This window comes from Capra hircus, chromosome 19 (genome assembly GCF_001704415.2).
Source record: "Capra hircus breed San Clemente chromosome 19, ASM170441v1, whole genome shotgun sequence".
In the NCBI taxonomy this organism is placed as follows: Eukaryota; Metazoa; Chordata; class Mammalia; order Artiodactyla; family Bovidae; genus Capra; species Capra hircus.
This window is the reverse complement of record NC_030826.1, coordinates 13,823,200-13,851,004: the sequence shown is the minus strand read 5'-3', so window position 1 is coordinate 13,851,004 and position 27,805 is coordinate 13,823,200. Positions and strand designations below refer to the sequence as shown.

Sequence of the window (27,805 nt, the reverse complement as noted above, 5' to 3'; positions counted from 1 at the left end):
ACATATTAATTCTACATATATCTTTAAAAGAGATGTATAAGGTTTATCTTACCTGTTTGGTTGTTATTTTATTTACTGTGGTAGATGTATTTGTTAGACACATAGTCTTTCATTAAATAACCTATTTTATTTCTGCAACCTGTCTATCCCTTTCCCTCTCTCTTATTATATGTTCTGCATTTAGAAAGCGCTATGCTTTTTGTTCTTATACATATCTTATGTCAAGACCTTTGAGTATTGACCGTGGTCCCCACCGTTTTTTATTATTACCTATAGATTTCCTACTATGAGTAATAGTCATAATAAAATTAGCTCATTTCCTTCTTTCCTTCCTCCCCACTTCCCTATACCCAGCAGTTAAGTTTAAGCAATATCCTTGCATTTGCACTGAATCATGTTAAGGTACTTATCAAGCTTACTCTGCTTTTCATATGTTTTTCCTTTGTCCTTCCTGATATTTAACAGGTATATAGTCACAGCACATAGAGGGTTCATAGAGTCTCTTCATATTATTGAGTCTTAATTCTTCTGTAAGTATGTATTTAATGACCTTGCTAGCCCCAGTTTTCCTATCTCTCCACTACTTTTGTTGGCTGGCAGTCAACCTCTAGTGGGTTCCTTAGGAAGCTCTCGTAGGAATGATGTCCCCAGGCTTCTCCACCAGTCACCTCATCGCTTTCCTCGGATTTCTGCTCAGATGCAGACACCTCATTGGTCTGCTGGAAGGTGGTGTTTTGTCTCCTTCCACCCACTCATATTCTGGAGTTTGAAGGGATATCTTGTTCTAAGATCTGTTGTTTATGTGTTTTGAATTGTCCTATTTTGATTGCTCCGTTTTTCTGGGGAGATTCTAGAAGGTTGAAAACTATGCCAACCTACACAATAAAAACCACGTTCTCAGAATCTGACATGATTTTTGTCTCACAACTTCCAATTATCTCCTTTATGGAGTGTTTGCTGAATCCTTTTCCCCATTTTTCTCCTAGTTTATGAATTGTTACTATTGACTTGTAAGGAACTCCGGATCCAAATTGTTGTATATGTGTATTATAAACATTTTCTCTCAATGAGGCTTGTCTTTTCTCTGCCTTAATGTTGTCATTCAATGAAGAAAAGTTCATAGTTTGAATGAGATTCCATCTACCTATCTATTTTCATGGTCAGTAATATTTCTGAAAAATTTAAGAAATATTTGCCTACCCCAAGGTCTTGAAGCTATCTTTTATAGCATTTTCTAGAAGCTTTATTGCTTTACCTTTCCCTTAGACCTATAACTCAATTGAACAGATTTGTTGTGTGGTGTGAGACAGGAGACAAGGTTTCTTTTTTTTCAGAGAGCCCAGTTCATCCAACCCCATTTCAGTCCTGCAAGATTGCTAAACTTATCTCCATTCTTATCTTGATAATTGTTGATTTTGGTGAACTTTTGTATAAAATTTCAGAGTCAGCTTATCCAGTTTTGTGACAAATCCTTCTACAATTTTGACTGGGACTGTATCAAATTTCAATTTGGGAAAGAAATTGATATCTCTAAAACACCATTTGTTTTCATCCAAGAACATGGCATCTCTCTGCATTTATAAGACAGTTTAATTTTTTTTTTTTGTCGTATCATGTAGCTATCTACACATAATTAGATAGATATATTTCCAGGGAATTGATCGTTTTTGAATTATATTGTAAAGGCTTTTGAAGTATTTATTCTGTGATTGTAAGAGAAGAGCTTTTAATCACATATTTCTGCTCATCGGCCATCTGTAGCATCGAATGCCGTGAAGACAGGGATTGTGGGAGAGGAAAAGAGTGCATCCAGGATGGCTGTCGGCGAATCTGCTCCCCGCTGATGAGTGTAGGTGAGTCCTGACTTTCTCCACCCTGCTCTGTCCTGGAAGAGTTCAGTGCATGATGTGATCTGATCTGGCACAGTTGTGTGGTCATCCAGAGAAACAAACCAGAATGCAGAGGTGTTTATGATAATCACTGTATCTGGAGTCACTTGTCTAGTGCAGCCTCTCTTCACTCGCCCAGGCCATACATCAGTCACCCAGGTACAGATGATAAAAGTGAGCCAGAAAGAGATGAATCGTGAGGAGGGCAGAAGCAGGTCAGCCCTGCGGCAGGACCCACAGTGAGAATTCTCTTGGTGGTGGTGATGTGATTGTTGTTTCAGATGTTGTTCTTTTGCCAAAGGTTATGATGCAGCTTCAAGGGCTGCCTCCGTCTTTAAATTCTGTCTCTATGAGGATCAAAATGTCACATTGAGACCTTCTTTAGGGATTAGAATCCAGTAAATCCTCTACTTGCATCAGAAATAATTTCTGGAGTGTTAGGGGCTCAACTCTAAATTCAAGGTTCATTTCTCTGAATTGTATAGAAAAAAGGACATGTGCTTTAGAGGCAAAGAACCCGGAATTTAAGTTCTAACTCTGCCATGGACCAGACAGTCTCTCAATGGCCTTATCTATAAGATACCAAAAATAAAACCTACTGGTTAAAGATCATTGGGGTTGCCATTAAACTGCTTTCCTTGCATCTTTCTTTCCTACAAAGACTTCAGTCTGAAGGAATTACTCCAAATAACCCTGCAAATACCTCAGCTATTATTTGCTGTTAGGGTCAGATGAGGTTCTATGTGAGATCACATTTAAGCAGCGAAGACCTCGATCAAAGTATACGCAGCTGTTGTTATGCCATGGTCATTTATAAGTATTTATTTAGTTTAAGAGTCTCAGCCAGTCTTTTCTGACTGTGAAGGTGTCTGTGAGGAACAGTGCCGAGAAGACCGGGACTGCGCGGCGGGAGAGAAGTGCGTCGGCAATGGCTGTGGCCATGTGTGCTCACCAGCCCCGCAAGCAAGTAAGGCTGAGCACCCTGCCCGATGTCCTGGGCTTAAAAGGACTATGCACTTGGTCCTTCCCAACCTTTCAGCTAATGTTCAATAGTAATTTATCTTGAGTACAGTTTTGAATGTTTTCAACATAAAACATTCAAAGGATGGGGTGTTCTTTGACTCCTTCATCACGGTACCATTGCATTCAGTCCTACTCAATTATCTCCAGCACAGTCACTTTACCACCCCCCAAATATATATCTATGGCTGGAAAGCAAGACTCTACAGCCAAAGCTATAGAAACAAATAAATGGAACCCACACTCCCTTTGCCCAGAGAAACACCATTGTTGGTCATTCCACACTTACTCTGTCTGTGTGTATGGATGTGTTAGTGATTGCACATTTTTAACTCTAAGATATTTAGCCTTCCCTCGGCGCATTTCAGTTTTAACTTTTTATAATGGAAAATCCATGTGCAAAGCAGAGACATTGGTAGAATGATACACATGTACCCGTCACCCAACCTGTATCAGCCTGTGGTCATTCTTCCTCCATGTCTGATCCCACCCACTTCCGCCATCCCTGTTATTTCAGATTCCATGTATTCTACATGTATCTCTAAAAGAGAGGTATAAGCTTTATCTTACCTGTTTGGTTGTTATTTTATTTACTGTTGTAGATGTATTTGTTAGACACATAGTCTTAAACCTATTTCATTTCTGCAAAAGGATAGATTTATATCTATCCCTTTCCCTCTCTCTTATTATATGTTCTCCATTTAGAAAGCGTTATGCTTTTTGTTCTTATACATATCTTATGTCAAGACCTTAGAGTATTAACCGTGATCCCCACCCTTTATTTATTATTGCCTATAGATTTCCTACTATGAGTAATAGTCATAATAAAATTAGCTCATTTCCTTCCTTCCTTCCTCCCCACTTCCCTATCCCCGGCAGTTAAGTTTAAGCAATATCCTTGCATTTGCACTGAATCATGTTAAGGTACTTATCAAGCTTACTCTGCTTTTCGTATGTTTTTCCTTTGTCCTTCCTGATATTTAACAGGCATATAGTCACAGCACATAGAGGGTTCATTGAGTCTCTCCATATTATTGAGTCTTAATTCTTCTGTAAGTATGTATTTAATGACCTTACTAGTCCCAGTTTTCCTATCTCTCCACTACTTTTGTTGGCTGGTAGTCAACCTCTAGTGGGTTCCTTAGGAAGCTCTTGGAGGAATGATGTCCCCAGGCTTCTCCACCAGTCACCTCATTGCTTTCCTCGGATTTTGCTCAGATGCAGACACCTCATTCGTCTACTGGAAGGTGGTGTTTTGTCTCCTTCCACCCACTCATATTCTGGAGTTTGAGGGGATATCTTGTTCTACAGATCTGTTGTCTATGTGTTTTGAATTGTGCTATTTTGATTGCTCTGTTTTTCTGGGGAGATTCTAGAAGATTCAAAAACTATCCCAATCTGCACAATTAAAAGCAAGGTCTCAGAATCTGACATGACTTTTGTCTCACAACTTCCAATTATCTCCTTTATGAAGTGTCTGCTGAATCCTTTTCCCCATTTTTCTCCTAGTTTATGAATTGTTACTATTGACTTGTAAGGAACTCCGGATCCAAATTGTTTGTTGTATGTATGTATTACAAACTTTTTCTCTCAATGAGGCTTGTCTTTTCTCTGTCTTAATGTTGTCATTCAATGAAGGAAAGTTCATAATTTAAATGAGATTCCATCTACCTATCTATTTTCACGGTCAGTAATATTTCTGTAAAATTTAAGAACTATTTGCCTATCCCAAGGTCTTGAAGCTATCTTTTATAGCATTTTCTAGAAGCTTTATTGCTTTACCTTTCCCTTAGATCTATAACTCAATTGAACAGATTTGTTGTGTGGTGTGAGACAGGAGACAAGGTTTCTTTTTTTTCATACAGAGAGCCCAGGTCATCCAACCACATTTCAGTCCTGCAAGTTTGCTAAACTTATCTCGATTCCTGCTTGATAATTGTTGATTTTGGTGAACTTTTGTATAAAATTTCAGAGTCAGCTTGTCTATTTTTGTGACAAATCCTTCTACAATTTTGACTGGGACTGTATTAAATTTCAATTTGGGAAAGAAACTGATACCTCTAAAACACTGTATCTTTTTATCCATGAACATGGTATCTGCCTGCATTTATAAGATTCTTAAATTTTTTTCTTTGTCGTATCATATAGTTTTCTGCACATAACTGGATAGATGTACTTCTAGGGAATTGATGGTTTTTGAATGATGTTGTAAAGGCATTTGAAGTATTTATTCTGAGCTTGTAAGAGAAGAGAAGCTTTTAACCACATATTTCTGCGCCATCTGTAGCATCGAGTGCCGTGAAGACAGGGATTGTGGGAGAGGAAAACAGTGTATCCAGGACGGCTGTCGGCGAATCTGCTCCCCGCTGATGAGTGTAGGTGAGTCCTGACTCTCTCCACCCTGCTCTGTCCTGGAAGAGTTCAGTGCATGACGTGATCTGATCTGGCACAGTTGTGTGGTCATCCAGAGAAACAAACCAGAATACCCGAGGTGTTTATGATAATCACTGTATCTGAAGACACTTGTCTAGTGCAGCCTCTCTTCACTTGCCCAGGCCATACATCAGTCACCCAGGTACAGATGATAAAAGTGAGCCAGAAAGAGATGAATCGTGAGCAGGGCAGAAGCAGGTCAGCCCTGCGGCAGGACCCACAGTGAGAATTCTGTTGGTGGTGGTGATGTGATTGTTGGTTGAGATGTTGTTCTTTTGCCAAAGGTTATGATGCAGCTTCCAGGGCTGCCTCCGTCTTTTAATTCTGTCTCTATGAGGATCAAAAAGTCACACTGAGACCTTCTTTAGGGATTAGAACCCAGTAGATCCTCTACTTGCATTGGAAATAATTTCTGGATTTCGGAGCTCAACTCTATATTCAAGGTTAATTTCACTGAATTGTATAGAAAAAGGCACACGTGCTTTAAGGCAAAGAACCGGACTTCAAGTCCCAACTCTGCCATGGACTCTCAACAATCTCTCAATGGCCTCATCTATCAAACACCGAAAATAAAACCTACTGGTTAAAGATCATCGAGGTTACCATTAACCTGCTTTCCTTGCAGCTTTCTTTCCTAAGACTTCAGTCCTAAGGCATTTCTCCAAATACCCCTGCAAATACCTCAGCTATTATTTGCTGTTAGGGTCAGATGAGGTTCTATGTGAGGTCATATCTAAACAGTGAAGTCCTAGATCTAAGTATACACAGTTGTTGTTATGCCATGGTCATTTAAGCATTTATTTAGTTTAAGAGTCTCAGCCAGTCTTTTCTGACCGTAAAGGTGTCTGTGAGGAGCAGTGCCGAGAAGACCGCGACTGCGCAGCGGGAGAGAAGTGCGTCGGCAATGGCTGTGGCCACGTGTGCTCACCAGCCCCGCAAGCAAGTAAGGCTGAGTGCCCTGCCCGATGTCCTGGTCCCAGCAGGAATATATGCCTTGTTCTGCCCACCTTTTCAACAATTGTTCAATAGCAATTAACTCTTGAGTATGGTTTTGAACACTTTCATCATAAAATATTTTTAAAAAGGAGATTGTTTGGACTCTTCCATCACAATCTCATTGCATTCCGTAAGTCAACTTTTTTCAGCTGGGCACTTCTTTTTAAGAACAACTCTTCTCTTTATCCTCTTCCCCCCAAATATATATTTATGGTTGCAAAACAAGACTGTACATCTAAAACTATATAACCATATAAATGACACCCACAGTATCATCACCCAGAGAAACATCATTGTTAATCTTTCCACACTTACTCTCTCTGCGTATGGACATGTTAGTGATTGCACATGTTTTTACTCATTAAGGTATTTTGAATGTCCCTAAGCATAGCGTCGCTAAGAGTCGGACACGACTGAGAGACTTCACTTTCACTTTTCACTTTCATGCACTGGAGAAGGCAATGGCAATCCACTCCAGCGTTCTTGCCTGGAGAATTCCAGGGTCGGGGGAGCCTGGTGGGCTGCCGTCTATGGGGACGCACAGAGTCGGACATGACTGACGCGACTTGGCAGTAGCAGTAGCAGCAGCAGCAAGCAGATTTCAGTTCACTTTTCATTTTGGGAATTTCTTCACACAAAGCAGACACATTGTGGAATGATAGACCATGTACCCGTCACCCAGCTTCAACCATTATCAACATGTGGTCATCCTTCTTTCAGATCTAATCCCACCCACCTCCCCTCATCCCCTGATATTTTTAAGCAAATTCCAGACATCATTTTATTACATATTATTTCTATATACATCTCTGAGAGAGATACATGAGGTTTATCTTACCTTTTTTGGTTGCCATTTTACTTACTGTTGTGAATGTATTTATCAGATGTATAGTCATTGATCATATAGCCTATTTTATTTCTGTCATCTGTCTCTCCTTTTCCCTGTCTCTTACTGCGTGCTTTGCATTTAGAAAGCTTTATGGGTTTTGTTCTGATAGTTACCTTATACCAAGACCGTAGAGTACTACCCTTTGCTATTGTTCAGTTGCTGAGTTGTGTCCAACTCTTTGCAACCCCATGGACTGCAACACGCCAGGCTTCCCTGTTCTTCACTATCTCCCAGAGTTTACTCAAATCATGTCCATTGAGTTGGTGATGCCATCCAACCATCTCATCCTCTGTCACCCCCTTCTCCTCTTGCCCTCAATCTTGCCCAGGCTCAGGGTCTTTTCTAATGAGTTAACTCTTCACATTGGGTACCCAAAGTGTTGGAGCTTCAGCTTCAGCATCAATCCTTCCAATGAATATTCAGGGTTGATTTCCTTTAGGATTGACTGGTTTGATCTCCTTGCTGTCCAAGGGACTCTCAAGAGTCTTCTCTTCTGTCCCCCTCTTTTTTTAATTATCATCTATAGGTTTCCTACTATGAGTTACAGACATAACAAAATTAGCTAATTTCCTCCTTTCCTTCCTCTCCACTCCTCTGCCCCCAGCAGCTGAATTTAAGCAATATCCTTTCATTTCCCCTGAATCAAGTTAAGTTACTTACCAAGCTTACTCTGCTTTTTGTATGTTCTTTCCTTTGTCCTCCCTGATTTTTAACAGGTGGATTGTCAAAGCATATAGCAATTTCATAGACTCTCTCCATAGACCACTACTGAATCTTAATTTTTCACGTGAAATACATACTTACTGCAGAAAAGGCAGAAACTACAGAACAAATTGTGCTTCCCAGGTGGTGCTAGCAGTAAAGAACCCCGGCCAATGCAGGAGACATGAGAGACATAGGTTCAATCCCTGGATTGGGAAGATACCCCGGAGGCGGTGTTCTTGCCTGGAGAATCCCACAGACAGAGGAGCCAGGCAGGCACAGTCCATAGGGTCGCAAAGAGTAGGACAGGACAGAAGCAACTTAGCATGCCTGCGCAGAACAAACTGATGAAAGATGTCCCTATACTCTTATTACCTGGAGATAAACAGAGTTACATGTACACTCATATTCTTCCACATATATATTCAGGGGGTATGGTGCCAAATAATCATGGCATCACCCTCCACAAATACATTTTTTAAATTTCCTTTATCTTTTAACACTCAATAATATGTAGTGGGTAGTTTGCCACAAGCGTGGACATGTGTTATACAACTGTTTTTTTTTTAAGACTTCAAAGCATTTTTATTGTAAATATACCACATTTTGTTTACTAATCCTTAATCAATGGGCTTTTCAACTTCTCTAATACTTTTCTATCAAAGGATCCCCTTGGAACTAAGTCTTTACGTGTATAACTTGATTCTTTCCTTAGGAAACATTCCTAGAAATGATATTGCTGACTCAAAGGGCATGTATGTTCACTTGATTTCTTTTAAATTCAAACATACTTGGCTAATTTTCTTTTCTAAGGATGTATTGTTTAGGTCAAAAAGTTTCATGAACTTTAAAATGCTGCATATAGTTTAAGTTTTCAATGTTTGACAATGATAATTTCATATGAGTTTATTGTTTTAAACTACATGCAATTATAAAACATTGAGTGATGTTTATGAAATACAGTTCTTAGGGATTATTTCAATGATCCTTTGCAATGAGTTGGCATCCCAAAGAATAGGAAAAGAGGGAAAAACCCATATTTGGCAACCCCTCTGTGTCAGGTCTTTTCAAAGTTCATTCTTATGTTTAATCTTGAGAACTTTAGATATGAAAGACGTGGGTATCCGTCTCACCTCCATTTTCCAGATGAGGAAACTTAAAAATGAACCAAATATATTTTGTTCCTCTTTCTCGTTTAACTGTGATTTGCGCCCACCCTCTTCTTTAAGTCACTTGGCTCACACTGCAGACAGTGACACCAAGGGGTGCCTTAACAGCGCTCGCAGCTGTTGTCCCACCTTCAGGAAGGGTGATGCCGGGGCGCCTGGCTCGGGAGCTAGGTCTGTAGTGTGAGCTACGGTGGCGCCATCTGCTGACTGTCACTGACCATTGCATGACCTCCCCAGTCATAATATCAGCTGAGTTCAGTCGCTCAGCCATGTCCGACTCTTTGCGACCCCATGAATCGCAACAAGCCAGGCCTCCCTGTCCATCACCAACTCCCGGAGTTCACTCAGACTCACGTCCATCGAGGCGGTGATGCCATCCAGCCATCTCATCCTCTGTCGTCCCCTTCTCCTCCTGCCCCCAATCCCTCCCAGCATCAGACTCTTTTTCAATGAGTCAGCTCTTCGCATGAGGTGGCCAAAGTACTGGAGCTTCCGCTTTAGCATCATTCCTTCCAAAGAAATCCCAGGGCTGATCTCCCTCAGAATGGACTGGTTGGATCTCCTTGCAGTCCAAGGGACTCTCAAGAGTCTTCTCCAACACCACAGTTCAAAAGGATCAATTTTTCAGCACTCAGCTTTCTTCACAGTCTAACTCTCACATCCATACATGACAGCTGGAAAAACCATAGCCTTGACTAGATGGACTTTTGTTGGCAAAGTAATGTCTCTGCTTTTGAATATGCTGTCTAGGTTGGTCATAACTTTCCTTACAAGGAGTAAGCGTCTTTTAATTTCGTGGCTGCAATGACCCTCTGCAGTGATTTTGGAGCCCCCAAAAATAAAGTCGGACACTGTTTCCACTGTTTCCCCATCTATTCCCCATGAATGATGGGATCAAATGCCGTGATCTTCGTTTTCTGAATGTTGAGCTTTAAGCCAACTTTTTCACTCTCCACTTTCACTTTCATCAAGAGGCTTTTGAGTTCCTCTTCACTTTCTGCCATAAGGGTGGTGTCATCTGCATATCTGAGCTTATTGATATTTCTCCCAGCAATCTTGATTCCAGCTTGTGCTTCTTGCAGCCCAGCATTCCTCATGATGTACTCTGCATGTAAGTTAAATAAGCAGGGTGACAATATACAGCCTTGACATACTCCTTTTCCTATTTGGAACCAGTCTGTTGTTCAATGTCCAGTTCTAACTGTTGCTTCCTGAACTGCATATAGGTTTCTCAAAAGGCAGGTCAGGTGGTCTGGTATTCCCATCTCTTTCAGAATTTTCCACAGTTTCTTGTGATCCACACAGTCAAAGGCTTTGGCATAGTCAATAAAGCAGAAATAGATGTTTTTCTGGAACTCTCTTGCTTCTTCCATGATCCAGCGGATGTTGGCAATTTGATCTCTGGTTCCTCTGCCTTTTCTAAAACCAGCTTGAACATCTGGAAGTTCACACTTCACATATTGCTGAAGCTTGGCTTGGAGAATTTTGAGCATTACTTTACTAGTGAGTGAGATGAGTGCAATTGTGTGGTAGTTTGAGCATTCTTTGGCATTGCCCTTCTTTGGGATTGGAATGAAAACTGACCTTTTCCACTGGTGTGGCCACTGCTGAGTTTTCCAAATTTGCTGGCATATTGAGTGCAGCACTTTCACAGCATCATCTTTCAGGATTTGAAGTAGCTCAACTGGAATTCCATCACCTCCACTCGCTTTGTTCGTAGTGATGCTTTCTAAGGCCCACTTGACTTCACATTTCAGGATCTCTGGCTCCAGGTGAGTGATCACACCATCGTGATTATCTTGGTCATGAAGATCTTTTTTGTATAGTTCTTCTGTGTATTCTTGCCACCTCTTCTTAATATCGTCTGCTTCTCTTAGGTCCATACCATTTCTGTCCTTTACCAAGCCCATCTTTGCATGAAATATTTCCTTGGTATCTCTAATTTTCTTGAAGAGATCTCTAGTCTTTCCCATTCTGTTGTTTTCCTCTATTTCTTTGCATTGATCACTGAAGAATGCTTTCTTATTTCTTCTTGCTATTCCTTGGAAGTCTGCATTCAGATGCTTATATCTTTCCTTTTCTCCTTTGCTTTTCACTTCTCTTCTTTTCACAGCTATTTGTAAGGCCTCCCCAGACAGCCATTTTGCTTTTTTGCATTTCTTTTTCTTGGGGATGGTCTTGATCCCTGTCTCCTGTACAATCTCATGAACCTCCATCCAGAGTTCATCAGGCACTCTATCTATCAGATCTAGTCCCTTAAATCTATCTCTCACTTCCACTGTATAATCATAAGGCATTGGATTTAGGTCATACCTGAATGGTCTAGTGGTTTTCCCCACTTTCTTCAATTTCAGTCTGAATTTGGCAATAAGGAGTTCATGATCTGAGCCACAGTCCGCTGCCGGTCTTGTTTTTGCTGACTGTATAGAGCTTCTCCATCATTGGCTGCAAAGGATATAATCAATCTGATTTCAGTGTTGACCATCTGGTGATGTCCGTGTGTAGAGTCTTCTCTTGTGCTGTTGGAAGAGGGTGTTTGCTATGACCAGTGAGTTCTCTTGGCAAAACTCTATTAGCCTTTGCCCTGCTTCATTCTATATTCCAAGGCCAAATTTGCCTATTACTCTGGTTCTATGAAGACCTACAAGACCTTTTAGAACTAACACCCCTCCAAAAAATTCATAACATAGTGCTGGCTAAAGCGGATAAGGTAGAAATGTCTGTAGACCTCACCTTTGCATTTTATCTTCATTACACCTTCAAGAAGCAAATCTTATTACCCACATTTCAAGCGCTTGGAAACTGGGCCTCAGGGAGATTATGTGCTCCTCCTATATCAGGCAGTTAATAAAAGGCAGCGGCGGTCTCTTCATATCCAATGCCAGAGTACTTCCCAGATCACGCTGCCTCCCAAAGAAGTAACAATGAAGGGACATTATCCACGTGGCCTGTATTTTCCTCCACATTCAAACTATAAGGAAAAAACCCACCCTGCATCTTTGCATGAAGTGGCCACAAGTGTGTGTCCCTAGCGTGGCAGCTGCTGGCCACACTCTGGCTCATTCTCACAGCCACGCTGCCTGCTTAGGACATCTCCTTCCTGCTCAGATCTTCTTGTCCTGTTCTCTGCAAGGCCAACTGGAGCAGCTGCCTCTGTTCCAGGGCGGGTGTTTCGCCACATCTGGCTGGCTGATGGAGTTTCCCCTGGGACTCCCCTCCTGACCCACAGAGCCCCAGTCTGTGGAGCTAGGACAGGAGGCCCTGGGGCTTCTGATGGGGAAGGCTAGTCCTGGGGCTGACATCATTGTCCTGGCTCACATGAGAACACGGCTGCTAGCTCCAGAGAGCCTTCAGAGCAGTAGAGGGTAACGAGGAGGCTTGCAGTCACACAGACTGCATTCAAACCCTGGCCCCTCCTTTTCCCAGCTCTGAGATGGCTGCAAGTTACTCATCCTAAAACAAGGATAATAGCCCCTATCTAACAGGGTCATTCTAAGGATTAAGTGAGATTCTGCTAAATATGTAGCCAGGTGCCTGGCACTTAGTCAGTGCTCAATAAGTGGTAGCCCAGAAACAAGTGAAGGGTGAGTGCCAGATGTACGCCTTCCCCGAGGATCCCTTGGTCAAGAGGGAGCATTTGCACAGACAGACATCCGCTTGGCTTTTGGCTGGGCCACTAAGGATGGATGGAAATCACCACAAGCTCAAATGTCACCATTGGGAGAATGAGAAAAAGGCCTCTTGCAGTGGACAGAGTCCAGTGGGTGCTCAGTTTGGCAACCGACTACATTTATCCATATGGAAAAATTGCCCTTCTCTCTGGGTGGAGGCAGGGCCCAGGTGGAAGGCTTCAGGATGAAGATGGGAGGGATTACAGTCCTGCTCATCCTGTCACCAGTCATCATTGTAAAATTACGCACAACCTGTAAAGCCATACCTGGCAGCTCTGGGTGGAGTGGATGAGGGGGAAGTGTGAGTGCCTTGATTCCTCATAACATCTTTTTAAGCTGTCATGTCACAATCATTTCCTAGACATAGAAATTTGAGGTCAGAAAAGTTATGTGACTTGTTAATACCTGGCAAAGCTGGTGTCCTCAATTTGAAAAACCCTGAACAATTTTCTGCAGCCTCCCTGCAGGAGGAACTCTTCAAGAGTCACCACTTACCCACTTCTGTCTCTTTCTTCATTTCCTCAAGGCACAGAACGTGGAATAGAAAGGACCCGCATCTGTCATATGGTGGGTTCTGTTCTTTTTTCTGAAAGTCCCAACTGCAGCAAGCGAGCCCTGTCCCGGTGGGATTTCCCCACGTCTTGCCTTCCTCCGCAGCTCCCCTCCCTTCCCTTAGTCAGGATCCACAGCACCGTCCTGAGAAGGTCTTCTGATAGAAGCAGCTTTCTGGGGCTGTCCTCCCGTCCTGGTTCATGAGTGAACACAGATGTTAGTGCTACAGAGAGGCGGCAGCAGTAACGAGGAAGCTTCTTTTCAAATCTTTCTTTTGAAAGAGCTGTGTGTCTCAGATGCTGCGCCTGCTTTTTTCTAGCTCAGGGGTCTTGTGGGCGTTACTCAAGCTCCCAGCGTCTCGGTTTCTGTACATCGAGATTAAGAAGGCCCATCTCCTAGCAATCTTGTGACAGATAAATGAGGTCACAGATGTGAGTCACTTGCCTAGAACTGGCACAGTAGCAAGGGCTCAGTGAATGGTAGGAAAAGACCCTGGCAGCATGGGAGCCAGACATGCGCCTTTCAGAAGGTGCCCTTCATTGGAAGGGAGCATCACTCTCATGTGATTGTGAAAAACCAGGATATCCGGAGCCCAAAAATCTCCGGTGAAATCCCAGCCTTGCCATGGGCCCTCCCTTGTTTTCACCTTGGTCTCTGTTTGGAGGACAATGAACAAGCCTTCAGTCCAACCTAGAGACCTGAACACTTTAAAGTGTTTCGATTCAAATGTTCAAAATTGCCCCATGAAGACACTGTAATTATGTAAAAAGTGTCAGGCAGTCCACATGGTGGTTGATTATCCAGTTTACTCAGTGATGCTAGTAAACTCTTTAGTAATTTATTGAGGACAATAGTTCCCATATGTGTTTGAAAACTTGCAGCGTCTACTATTTGAGGATACTTGGTGTCTGGAAGGATTTACCAACCTCTTGCATTAACTGATTTGACAGATACATAGTCACTGTGGGAAGAAACATCAAATTCTGAGTTCCTGTTATTTTCCAGGCATGTTCTGAGATTGTTGCTTTTCAATCTCAGAAGTAGTAACAGATATTGTTGTACAGATGAGGGAACCAAGGCTTACAGTAGTGAAAAGACTTACCTGTAGCCACATAGACCACGAGAAAGAGCCTGGGTCTGTCTGTGAACCGTATTGAAATTAGAATAAGCCCTCTATTGTGGCCTCCAGTTGCACAAATTAGCGTATATCCTATTCTCTTGTATAAAGTATCCTATCATGCATGACATATGTGCTGTGCTACGCTTAGTCGCTCAGTCGTGTCTGATTCTTCACAACTGTAGCCTGCCAGGCTCCTCTGTCCACGGGGATTCTCCAGGCAAGAATACTGGAGTGTGTTGCCCTGCCCTCCTCCAGGGAATCTTCCCAGCCCAGGAATAGAACCCACATTGCAGGCAGATTCTTTACCATCTGAGCCACCAAGGAATCCCTGCATGAACATATGTCTTTTACAATTTAGTATGAGTTGTGGACATTTTCCAATGTCCACACAGACAGATTTCATAATTTTAGGATTATATGATGACTAGTGAATACATTTACTTTAATTCATTTAACCAGTTCCCATTTGATGGTCGTTTTATTTGCTTGACATTTTTTTGCTGTTGCCCAGGATGGTATAAGGAAAATGATTTTATAGTTTTGTCCATCAGTGGAAATGCTTCCTGTAGAATATATTTCTTAGGAGTGAAACAAAAAGGTCAATTTTATGAATGTTTGTTTCCATAAACATTCTCTCCCTTTCTCCTCCTCTTTCTCCCTCCCTCTCTCTGCCTCCCCACTCTCTCCTTCCTGTCTGATACCCCCTTCCTTACCCTCTCTTCCTCATTGACCAGAAGGACTTTCCTATTTTCTATGGGATGAGAACTCACATAATCTCCAGCGTCTTCTCTCTGCTCAGATTTCTAAGCCTTGTATAAGCAAAGAGGCGCTTCTGAAATTTAGAAAATCTTTTCTCTCTCAGCAGAGCCTGTTGTCTAATTCAACAAAGCCTAATTCAAAACTCACTGCCAGGCCCTGGCCTTTTTATTTCAGGCTGGTGTGCCTTCCCCACAAAGCAGGGGTTGCCATTGACTCCATGAGGTGGTGGTTGTGGGTGGGGATTGGAAAGCCAGAAACTAGGAAGAATCAGGAACAAAAAGATACATGGGATTAGCATCTCTGAATAATATCATCTCTGTTACGTCCTGTAGATTGTAAAAGCAGTCTTAAAGCTGTAAAGTTCTATATAGATTGTGAACTTTTTTGCGACAGTAGACATTTTGTAAATTACATAATTTGTTAAAGTGATAAAATGCAGATGGTGCCTCTTAAGAAGGGTTCCATTTATTCTCTTCTACAGCCCCTTCCTAGTACCTGCTTCTGAGACTTAAGTTTTTGATGCCTCTTCTCTCGCAGGCATCTGTGAGTCCCAGTGCTTCAGAGATCGGGACTGTGGAGCTGGAAGACGGTGCGTCAGCAAAGGCTGTAATCGGGTCTGCTCCCCTGCACCAGAAGCATCAATAGGTAAGACGAAGAGTCCTGCCTGGTTCCCTAACCAGGTGTGCCAGAGCTAGCCTTGCCTGGCCTTTTCAAAACTGTGCTGCTGATCAGAAATGAGACAGAAACCCATCAAGGTTCTTGGAGTCCCTTCCTCCACTCTTGCCCTTCTAGGGGGAAAACAGGTCAGAGGGCCAGGTGCCCAGCATCTCATCAATAAAGATCCCTTAAAAAGACCCTTAATCATTTCCTTTTTTTTTAAAGTCATACTCATTATATAAAAATCAGAAACTAATGATAAGCCTATATATGTGTGTGGGCATATATATACACACTATAATTATGATATAATTGTTTTACATATATATATATGGTATGCTTTTATGCATCTGCCTCCCAATGCAGAATACACAGGTGTTTGATCCCTGGTCTGGGAGAAACCCCTGGAGAAGGAAATGGCAACCCACTCCACTCTCCTTACCTGGGAAATCCCAGTACAGAGGAGCCTGGCAGGCTATAGTCCATGGAGTCAAAAAGAGTTGGACATGACTTAGTGACTGAACAATTGATAGCTTATGGTGAACAGTGTCAGATTTGTGGCGTCCATAGGAGAGAATTTCAATCCAGGGCCAGAGACAAGGCTTGATCACTCAGCTTTTGTGTAGCAGAGCTTTATTACAGCGAAAAAGTGGTAGGCAAAGCTTCTGACATAGACATCAGAAGCGGGTAGAGAGTGTCCCGCTTACTAGTTTGGGTGGGGCTTTATATACTTTTTTGCATTGGTTACTAACAATAGAAAGGTCTTACCAGACTCACTTCCACAACAGGCATCTTAAGAGAATAGGATCAGTCAGAAGGTTTTTGTTAAGAAGGAGAAACCTGTCCTCAAGCAAGATACATTGTTTTATATAATCATAAGTACAGAGCTTAAGAAAAAACATCCTTTGAGAGAGATGTGCTATTGTGTAACCATTCAGTTCAGTCGTTCAGTTGTGTCTGACTCTTTGCGACCACGCCAGGCCTCCCTGTCCATCACCAACTCCCGGGGTTTACTCTAACTCATGTCCATCGAGTCGGTGATGCCATCCAACCATCTCATCCTCTGTTGTCCCCTGTTCCTCCTGCCCTCAATCTTTCCCAGCATCAGGGTCTTTTCCAATGAGTCAGCTCTTCGCATGAGGTGGCCAGAGTACTGGAGTTTCAGATTCAACATCAGTCCTTCCAATGAACACTTAGGACTGATCTTCTTTAGGATGGATGGGTTGGATCTCTTTGCAGTCCAAGAGACTCTCAAGAGTCTTCTCCAACACTATAGTTCAAAAGCATCAATTCTTTGGCACTCAGCTTTCTTTATGGTCCAACTCTCACATCCATACATGACTACTGGAAAAACTATAGCATTGAGACCTTTGTTGGCAAAGTAATGTCTCTGCTTTTTAATAGGCTGTCTAGGTTGGTCATAACTTTTCTTCCAAGGAACAAGCATCTTTTAATTTCATGGTTGCAGTCACCATCTGCAGTGATTTTGGAGCCCCCCAAAAAAACATTAGCTCTGGGCTTAATGAAAGTTAGTCTTAGGAGAAATAACTTCTTAGAGGTTAAGAAAAAACATCTTATGTGACTAAGACACAGAAATGTAAAAAATAAGTTTGTCCTTTTCTCCTCCTGGAGAGCCCCGAACTTCTTATCAATCTACCTAAGAATAAGCTCTCTCACAATGCTTATATAATCATAATATTTTGACTGCCGAGAAAATAATGAACATTTCTATGGCATTATACTTATTATTTGCACTTATTAATTATTGATAATATTTACCAAATTCAATAAATTTATTTAAGTAAATTTCCTCTATCCCACCATATAGAATATACTACATCACCTCAGTAACTTACCTTCTAGTGGACATTTCTGGTGGGATTTTCTTTACAGTTGCTACTCTAAGCAATACTTCAATGCTGGTTCTTCTCACTAGATTTTACATACCTCCTTATTATACTGGATGAAGAAACTGAAGTTTCTTGGGTCTAAGTGACCGTGAATTGCTCATGGTTATAAAGCCAGTGAGTGGCTGAGTCAGGATTGACCCCAGGTCTGTTTTTGGCATTGAAGGAGGTGGAGGGCAAGGCTCCAGAAACTTCAGATTCTACCTCTGCAGCTCACCAATGTGGGGTTCAGGGCAAGCTGCTTAACTTCGAGTTCCTCTGCTGTTATATGGGTCAACACCTATGTCAGAGGATATGCTGATGGCTCAATGAACTCATGTAGATCTGTATTTGGTCCTAACCATAGCACATACTTTAAAAAAAAAAAAAAATTAACAATGGGGAAAGAATGGAGTAACAGGAAACACTGTCAGTAAGAGGCAACACCTCATGCAATTAGGAATTTATTTCAAAATGTTGTTCTGGGGACACTGGGGGAAAGTATGTAATTTCTAAAATTTTTTAATTAATTTATTTATTTTATTTGTGACTGCGCTGGGTCTTCCTTGCTTTGCATGGGCTTCCTCCAGCTGTGGTGTGCGGGCCTCTCGTTGTCGTGGCTGCTCTTGTTGCAGAGCAGGGGCTCTCGGTGCTCAGGCCTCAGCAGTTGCAGCACACCGGTGCATTAGCGGTGGCTCCCGGGCTCTAGAACATAGACCCGGCAGCTGTGGCGCGTGGGCTTAGTTTTCCACGGCATGTGGGATCTTCCCCAACTGGGGATAAGAACCCATATCTCATGCGTTGACAGGCAGACGCCCATCCACTGCACCACCAGAGAAGCCCGCATGTAATATTTTATTACCCTCAGTTCTGCATCAAGGAAACCCAGAAAATGATATCTCTGTTATTGCATCGTGTGAAGACTAAATTAAATATATGAATTTATACAGCATTGTCAGCTTTGAACAAGAAAATGGTAAGCAATTCAGCCAGCAAAATCAAGTTTTTTTGAGAATAGCAGAGGACTTAGAATTGGAGACAAGAAAAATGTGGTAAACGAGGGGCAAGTCAGGAGAGCGAAGGACAGCAGCATTTTTATAGAGGACAGGAGAAAGTTGGGAATGGTTGTTCTGAACAGAAGTTCATTGGAGGAAAGTGAGAGTCTGAAGTGGTGGTGGCTTCTCATTGGCTGCAGGCAAGGGTGGCTCCCAGTTGCCAACCAACAGGAAATCTTCCTCTTTCTTGCCGGAGAATACAAGCTGCCTTGAGTGGTACCTGTGTGCGAGCCCTCCCTTCGTGGTTTCCTCACTCTATTTGTTTTCTGAACTTTTTAATTTTATATTAGAGTACAGGTGATTGGAATCCCAGGTGGCTCAAACAGTAAAGAATCTGCCTGCAATGCGGGAGACCTGGGTTCGATCCCTTGGTTGGGAAGATCTCCTGGAGGAGGGCATGGCAACCCACCCCAGTATTCTTGCCTGGAGAATCCCATGGACAGAGGAGCCTGGAGGACTATAGTCCGTGGAGTTGCAAAGAGTCAGACAGGACAGAGCAACTAACACAACGCAATAGCTGATTAGCAATGTTACGGTAGACAGCAAAGGGACTCAGCCACACATATACATGAATTCATTCTCCCCCAAACTCTCCTCCCATCCCCACTCTGATTTTAAGTTAGGTTTCCTTAACACATTTTCACAGTATAAACTTCTGGCAAAGCATATGTGCTCAGATAACCAGTGACTCCTTGCATGGGGCCACTCTGTGCTGGAACTCATGGGAGCTGGGACAAGCAAAAAGAATCTTAGTGTCCACTCCACCTATACCTTTTATCCCTCTAAACCTGGCTAATTTAATTCAGGTCACCCAGAAGAGGGAAATGGAAAAAAACTGGAAAGGAACAGATGAGACTCAGCTTTGACATATAGTCTGTTGGATACGGATCAGCCTCTACTCTCAGATGACTTTCTTTGTGCAAGAAACTCCACATCTCAGACGACAAATGTATCCTGGAGAAGAAATAGATGCTACAGGAAGCTGGTGTGAGCGCACAGGCTCAGCTTGCAGAGCTTTTGCAGGAATTACTTGTTCTTCTCTTCCCTTAATGGCAAAGCTCTGGAAATCTTACAGGAGATAAGCGCACTCATGGAATAGTCCCACCAGACCAGAGAATTAGGGTGTGCAGGGTTAGACCATCCTCGAGACAGGAGCCAGGAGCTGGAAACCTGGGACCTGAACTCTCCTCCTGTCGGGCCTGGGGGCCTCTGACCAGAACCCCAAGCCAAGGTCTCCCAGCCAAACTCACTGGAGGTGAGCTGGTGCCCACATCAGCTTGGTTTCTCAAAGCTACAGCAGTGCCAACCTCACTATTGATCAGAGATGTCCATTTCCCTGCAGGTTTCCGGGACTTGACATTTCCTCCTTCTTTGCCTTTGCCTCTTCTGGGGCACACAGCAGGGTGGCCCCATTCCCCATACCCTGAAAAGGCTTTGGTTGCACATTCTCTTTAATTTGGCTCACTCTTTCAGGGCATCCTATCCTGCCCCCCACCATCTCCCTAGCAACCACTCTGCTCAATTCTCTGCACAGCTGGATCAGAAGAAAATTTGAGAGGTCCCTTAACAAGTTACATCCCCAATTGTTCCCCTACATTTCCCTCAGGCAAGATCCCTAGATCAAATCTTTGTTCCTCTGAGTGATTTTCTTTCTTTTTTAAATTATTTTTTAAAGATTTTTTTTTAATGTGGACCATTTTTACAGTCTTTATTGAATTTGTTATAACATTGCTTCTGTTTTCTGTTGGGTTTTTTTGGCCAGAAGGTATGTGGGATCTTAGTTCCTTGACCAGGGATCAAACCTGTGTCTCTTGCATCTCCTGAACTGGCAGGAGGATTCTTTACCACTGAGCCACGTGACTCTAGAAGCACAAGCAGCAAATTCAGTCAAGTCGCTTAAAGAGGAGACATTCCTTTGAACCCAAAGGCCACTGATTACAGTGACCTCCGTCCTGTTCTCCACAGTGGCTGTACCAATTTACATTCCCACCAACTCGCTGATCCTTTTCTGATGTTAGGAATCTGTGTGCAACGCTGCCGAGGAAACTGGGACTGTGGGGCTGGAGCACGATGTATCAGGAAGGGATGCAGTCGCGTCTGCTCTCCAGTCTGCACAGCAGGTAAAAACACCCAGCCCTGCCCGGGTCCCCAGACCCCACACAACCCAGGGAGACTGTGTGCTTAGCTCGGCCCCGACTTCCCTCCTTAGATGGTTAATTCCCACAGTCTCCACATTCAGGCTTGTCCTTCCGGAGGGAAAAGCATGTCTCAGAGCTGTGTCCTAACTTTTTGAAACTTCTTTTATTTTGTTATACAGCTTATGTTTGTTATTAAAAAAAAAAACCTCAGAAATACTACTAATTAGAAAGATACATGATCCATGATCCTGTTACTCAGATAACCATGTTAGCATTTACAATAAAAGTTTCCATATTTCATACGCACACATATTTTTTTTCAGATTTCACAGGGAGTAGATGTTGATTTTTGTGGTTACTGCATGCCTGGGACTGTGCTGAGTGCTGGGCGATAGCAAAGCAGAGATCTTCATCTTTAAAGATCTCATAGTAGCAAAGACAGACATACAAACAAACCAACAAAAATCCAGGATATGTGATTTTTACAAATATGGTGTCATAGACCATCCCTAATCAATAAACACAATTCTATCACACATTTTAAAAAGCTTCATTGTTTCCCAGTATGTGGATATGCCTTATTTCCATGCCCTATTCTACTGTTGAAGAATTGGATAATCTATCACTTTGAGTTACTTTTTAATAACAAGTACAAGATAAATGCCCTTGAGTTAAATCACATTTCATAGGATAAATTCCTAAACATGGAAGGGCCAAATTACATTTGAAAACTTTTGATATACATTGCTAAATTGCCTAATGAAGACATCTTTCAATACCAAAAATATGTATAGTCTCACGCCACATATTTGTAATTTAATAGACAAACGTCTCCTTGTATTGTGTGTACATCTGTGCATTATTGGTGTGTTTGCCTTTATATTTGTAAAAGCACAGAGAAGATTCCAGAAGGAGCTACAGGAAATAGGAGATATCTCCTGGGAAATGGGCTGAACGGGTTGGGGGAAAGAGAGACTTCCTTTTTACTTTATATAGTTGAGTACTTTTTGTTTTAAAACTTTTAAAATGTACTCCTTTCATGATCATGCAAAATATATAGATAGCTTGTCTATATTTTTTGAATTGAATAAAAGTTTAAAACAAGCAAATCTTCTCACAGCTCTCCCCTGCTATCCTGCCGGGCTTAACAGTTTTCAGCTGAATTTTCTTTAGGGGTAGGTATCTGCCTGGACCAATGCCAAGGACACTGGGACTGCCCAGCAGGAAGCCGATGTGTCAGCAATGGATGTGGCCGTGTCTGCTCACCCACCCAGGACCGGCGAGGTAAGAGCTGCAAGGCTTCCGCGTCCCTGACCCACTGAATGCTCAGCCCTGCTAGGACAATGGCTATCAGACCCGCTGCACATAGAGAGAGGAGGCTGCTATAGTGGGGCCAAAAGAGCCTCTGACAGAGAAGGGAAAGATGCCCGGTCTCCCAAGTCCGGAAGACCATGAAGACAGATTGATAATATCTTGCTCTAGAAGTATTTGAAAACTTGAAAAGGCTGGAAATACTTTTAACACAAAAATGAAATAACGTTCAGGTACCAAATTATTCTTCCACAAGGGCTGGAAAGAACACGGATACGAACAAGTTAACCTATGTCTCACACCCAAACACGCCGGTGTGACACTCAGGTCCATTCGTTCAGTCCACCAGTATGTACACCTGCCTAGGCTGATTCTCTCTCTCTTTTTTTTCTTTTTTAACATTTTTCTATATTTGCTTCATATCCTTATTTTAGATAGATAAACATTTCAAAGACACTTGAAACCGCATGAACAAGTATCTTTTTCCCCATTTCATTCTTCCCTTCCCAGTGGTCATAATGAACTTTATTTGATTTTTAATCTCTTCTTGCTTGTTTTTATGTTTATACATATATGTGATTTCATGAGCATGATAGAGTTACACATACTGTCATATAAATATCACACCACATGTATTATTCTGCAACTTGCGATTTTTCTCAACATGGCTATTTTAATATTTTTCTATTTAACACATCTTGGTGACTAAAGCTCATCATAAACTACTCTGTGCACTGTCCCATTTACCTCGTGATCCAGGCTGATACTTGCCAGCAGTGGCGGGCAGGTGCGCTTTCCCTGCAGAACCTTCAATGCCCTCACTTTCCTGACTGAAGGCTAGGGTCGAGCACTGCTGCTGTAATTTTGGTGGGTGAACCAAAGTGGCCTGAGAGGGACTTCCCTGGTTGTCCAGTGGTTAAGACTCTGAGCTTCCAGTGCAAGGGGGTGCAGGTTCAATCACTGGTCAGGGAACTAAGATCCCACATGCTATGCAGCGCAACCAACAAACAAGTAAACTGGCCTGGGAACTAGGGAGGCTGTAGGGTTAAGACTGCATGTAAAATCCAAAGAACAGCTTGCTAACACACCTCTCCATCGTCTTGGGCTCAAGGACCACACTTAGATGTTTTTTAGGGGGTGTGTGTGTGATGGAGGAGTATGTAAGGGAATCCCACAGATCAAGGAGGTCTCTGCCCAACACGGAATAGAGAGAATTGTCGACCCCCATTTCACCTGATGCACAAGAGTAATATCCAGCCTGCATTTTCCATGCCCCCAACTCAATAGGGTAGACTGTTTTGGGGAATGATATACAGCAGAGTTTCTCCAATATCTACATGTGTAAGAATAACCTGGGTGGAAGGGTTGTTGAATCCAGATTGCTCTGCCCCAACCCTAGAGTTTCAGTAGGTGTGGGGTGGGGCCCAAGAATCGAATTTCTAACAAGCTCCTAGGGAATGCTGATCCTGCCGGGTCATGGGACCCAGTTTGAGTAGCACTGGATACTGGACTGGGGATCTTAGTCCCCTGAGCAAGGATTGAAACCAGGCCATAGCAGTGATCGTTCCGAGTCCTAACCACTGGACTGCCAGGAAGTTCCCTCTTAAAAACTGGAAACCTGGCCTTTTGCCTTTTGTCTGCTATTTCTTTCCAAATCCAGTCATCAGAACCCTGTTCTAGAATGATGCTGCTAATGGCCTGATGATTTTTCTCACTGTGGGACTCAAGTGTTCGTCGGCACCTGGAGGCGTGTAGAATTGGTGGGAAGCTGGCGCTGTTTGTGATCTGGGATTTAATTATCTAGTTTCAACTGGAACAAAAAGAAGGGGGTTAGTGGCAAGGCTCTCTCCTCTTCTCCCAAGACGCTACAGCAGTTGGTCATCAGTGTGTTTTCCCATAGACAAAGCAGTCCTGTGTGCCTCCAAAGTTGAGAAAGGGGGGCGACTGGGGACATCAAGAAAGTCCCTCAGGAAGTGAGGTCTTAAGCTCTCTATCTCTCAGCACTGGGTCCCACTGCCTTCTACAGAGCCAGCCTGGGTTATGGAAAGTCTGTTTTGTCTTTTAGTGGAACAGAGACCTGGAACGTGTCCAAGGGTGCCAGAAGGAACGTTTGGAACTTGTGCTGAAAGGTGCACAGGAGATGGATCCTGTCCCCCGGGCCAAAAATGCTGCAGCAATGGCTGTGGAAAATCTTGCCAAGTCCCTGTGAGTATAGCGGAGCTACTTACGGGGAGGCTGAGTCCCTGCTGGCCTTTGCCAGCCCAGAAAGGACTCCAGCTGCCCCTCTGCTCGTGGGAGTCTGGGTGGCACGTGGAGAAAGCTGATTGGTAGCAAAGAGCAGGAATTTCTGGAAAGTAACATAATTATCTTTGTGTTTTAGGATCTGGGCCTCACTATCCATTTGGATGATAAATGAACCTTGGCCTCCTTCAGTAATTGTTTCCAAATGTCATCTTTATTCTGAGATCTGTGCTTTCTTACTGTCTTTTCCGGAACCCCAGGATCACAGGATATGGATCCAAAATAACTCAGTTTTTAAGTGTTGAATTTGGGCAATTATTTGATGATTTATAGCATGACTGCTTCTAAAATTATCTTTTTGTCTGAATAAAATGATTTCTGTGGCATTATCCAACCTTAGTCATTCTTTCTATGTAAGATTTCTAGTTCACTTACATTAAGACCTCCACCGAAAAAGAGTATTTAACCCCAATCCACGGACCTTCTCTCTTTTTCATTATCCATCACAATTCATGGCCTGTTTCCTCCTCATCCTTTTTCCTGGGACCAGCCCAGGCACTCAATACTGTCTGGATATCTATCCACACTCCCCGCCCCAGGAAATTCACTCTCTCAACCACCAAGATGACAATGTCACGCTTCTCTTTCTTCAAACACCCATGTCATCTACCTCTTACTCCAACCTCCACCATTCCCGTCTCACCATCTTTCTTGCCACATCTTTCGTTAAGAAAAGAGCTGTGGGACTTTGTTGGTGATCTGGTGGTTAAGAATCTGCCTTCCAGTGTGAGGGATATGGGTTCAATTCCTGGTTAGAGAACTAAGGTCCCGCATGCCACTCTGGAGCTTACATACTTCAACTAGAGAGACACCCACCGGCTGCAACAAAGACCCAAGAGCCCCGACAAAGGCCTGATGGAGCCAAAAATAAATCAGTATTTTTTAGAAAGAAAAAAGTGGCAAGTTTGCAACTTGTAATACAAATTCCCTCCTTTTCTATCCCTGTATATTTGTACCCATTTACTCTGCTTTATGGGTTTTCCTGCTTTCCTGGTGGCTCAGTGGTAAAGAACCTGCCTGCCAAGCAGGAAATAGGGGTCTGATCCGTGGATCAGAAAGATCCTCTGGAGAAGGAAGTGGCAACACACTCCAGTATTCTTGCCTGGAGAATCCCATGGACAGAGGAGCCTGGTGGCTATAGTCCACGATGTTGCAAAGAGTCAATCACAACTAACACTTAACTTGCCTCCTCATACAGTCTGGACAACACCCCTTCTTATGCATGAAAGACTTCTCTAATTGTTATCTTCAGTGGGTTTCTACCCACTTGCTACTTGGGTTTCTCCCTTGCTACTGAATCTCTCTACTTGTCACGTAACTATGCCTTGACTTCATATTTCCTTTTTTTTCTTTTTTTTTTGAGATTTTTTTAAAAAGATTTTTTGATGTGGACCCTTTCTTAAAGTCTTTATTGAATTTGTTACAATATTATTTCTGTTTTATGTTTTGGTTTTTTGGCCCCAAGGCATGCTGGATCTTAGTTCCCTGACCAGGGGTCCACAGTGTACCACCTGCACTCGAAGGCAAAATCTTAATCCCTGGACCACCAGGGAAGTCCTGGGACTCCATATTTCAATCCAGCTACCATCACCCACAGATGACAGCCCAGCTACCATTGTCTATGTATGTTGACTTCTTTACCTCCTCGCCACCGTCCCCACCCACTTTCTCTCCTCAAAGTGCATGCCTCCTGCTTCCTAGGGATTGGCGCCAAGCCCCATCTCACCTCACTTTGGGACTCCAACCAAAGTTCCTGTGGTCTACCACGCACACTGAAACTTGGATGAGGCCAGTCCTGTAGTCTAAATAGCACTTCCCACGGGGACCCTCTGAGCAGGGCACACAAAATGGAAAGCTAGCACGTTCCAAAACATATGATCTCTGGAGACAGTAGAGTAGTTGAGGGCCTTGTTCGACCCCTGGTCTGGAGGATGATGCCCAAAGCAGTGACTGACAACGAAATTCTTTTCTTTTTCTTTTAATAGGTAAAATTAACGTTTAGCTCAACATTCACATGTTGTCAGTGCAAAAAAAAAATTAATGAGAGATTTTGCCTTCTTTTTTTCACACTAAATCTTTGAAGTCCAGTGTGTATTTTGCATTTATAGTGTATCTCAATCTGGGCTTTAAATTTTCATCAAAAATTCTTGAACTGTGTTTAGATTTCATAAACTGTACAGTTGAAAAAGAAGATTCAAGTACCAAATTTGTTCCAAACGTGCTTAAATATTTCCAGTGACTAAGCTGAATATCTGCTTCTAAAAGTAAACTTAAACGACTTAACAGCTGACTAAATAAAGGTCAAACTCTCCTGCTCCTTGGTTGCACAAGCCGCATTTCAAGTGCTCACTTGCCACGGGTGGCTAATGGCTGCCATATTGGATATCCAAGCCTAGATCCTCAGGGCAGCTCTCAAACCTGTGCCTCTTTTCATGGTAACAGAGGCTCCAGAGAGGTAGCAAAGGATAGCCTCTTGCCTTTAGGGGTTTAAAATCCAACTAAGTGTAAGGAAACATTTAGAGGAGAAGGAAAATATTTTATTTGGTATATTATTCATGTCAGATACTTCTCCAATGTTATTTCGTTATCCTTACAACAACCCGATGAGTTGAGTATGCTGAGCCTCTAACTCTTGATGGAGAAACGTGGAGAGATTGTCAGGGTCATACAGCCAGGATGTGGTAGAACCTGCATTTAAATCCAGATTTTAGTGGCTCCAAAGCTCCTTCTTTTTCTTATACTATGTGCTGTGCTGTGCTTGCTTAGTCGCTCAGTCGTGTCCAACTCTTTGCAACCCCAGGCTCCTCTGTCCACGGGGATTCTCACTATACTACATTCAAAAACGCTGGCTGCATGTGCGTGCTAAGTTACTTCAGTTCTGTCCGACTCTGTGCGACCCTATGGACTGCAGCCTGCCAGTCCGCCCTGTCAATCTGGAAATTTAATTCCAACCAACCACTTTGAAAGCTATTGTACCCCCCACACTCCTACAGCAGGAAGCACGCATAGTGTTTGAGGCCTTAGGAGTTGACACAGCAGAGTTTCATTAACACTTGGTTACTGACTTGCTACAAGATCGGTGCTACCATTTGGGCCACCAAGAGCTTGAAACGTGAAAGTGAAAGTCGCTCAGTTGCGTCCTACTCTTTGCGACCCCAAGGACTATATAATCCATGGAATTCTCCAGGCCAAAATACTGGACTGGGTAGCCGTTCCCTTCTCCAGGGGATCTTCCCAACCCAGGGATCAAACCCAGC

The 27,805-nt window shown here is 42.9% G+C and overlaps 1 protein-coding gene across 8 annotated transcripts in view; it reads left to right on the top strand.

Annotated features, from left to right (window-relative positions):
- The window catches only part of LOC102179130 (WAP four-disulfide core domain protein 3), a 49,577-nt gene extending 24,341 nt beyond the window's left edge, over nt 1–25,236 (top strand). For 2 of the 8 annotated variants that reach the window (XM_018064207.1, XM_018064206.1), the window contains exons 10-18: nt 1,762–1,853; nt 2,755–2,856; nt 5,197–5,288; nt 6,184–6,285; nt 15,738–15,845; nt 20,817–20,918; nt 22,110–22,220; nt 24,313–24,452; nt 24,628–25,227. In XM_018064207.1, coding sequence (XP_017919696.1) covers nt 1,762–1,844 — 83 coding nt within the window. In that variant the 3' untranslated portion in view covers nt 1,845–1,853; nt 2,755–2,856; nt 5,197–5,288; ... (4 more) ...; nt 24,313–24,452; nt 24,628–25,227. Of the gene's footprint in view, nt 1–1,761; nt 1,854–2,754; nt 2,857–5,196; nt 5,289–6,183; nt 6,286–15,737; nt 15,846–20,816; nt 20,919–22,109; nt 22,221–24,312; nt 24,453–24,627 lie in introns of all 8 variants that reach the window. The other 6 variants (XM_018064208.1, XM_018064210.1, XM_018064203.1 and 3 more) reach the window with 6 other exon arrangements.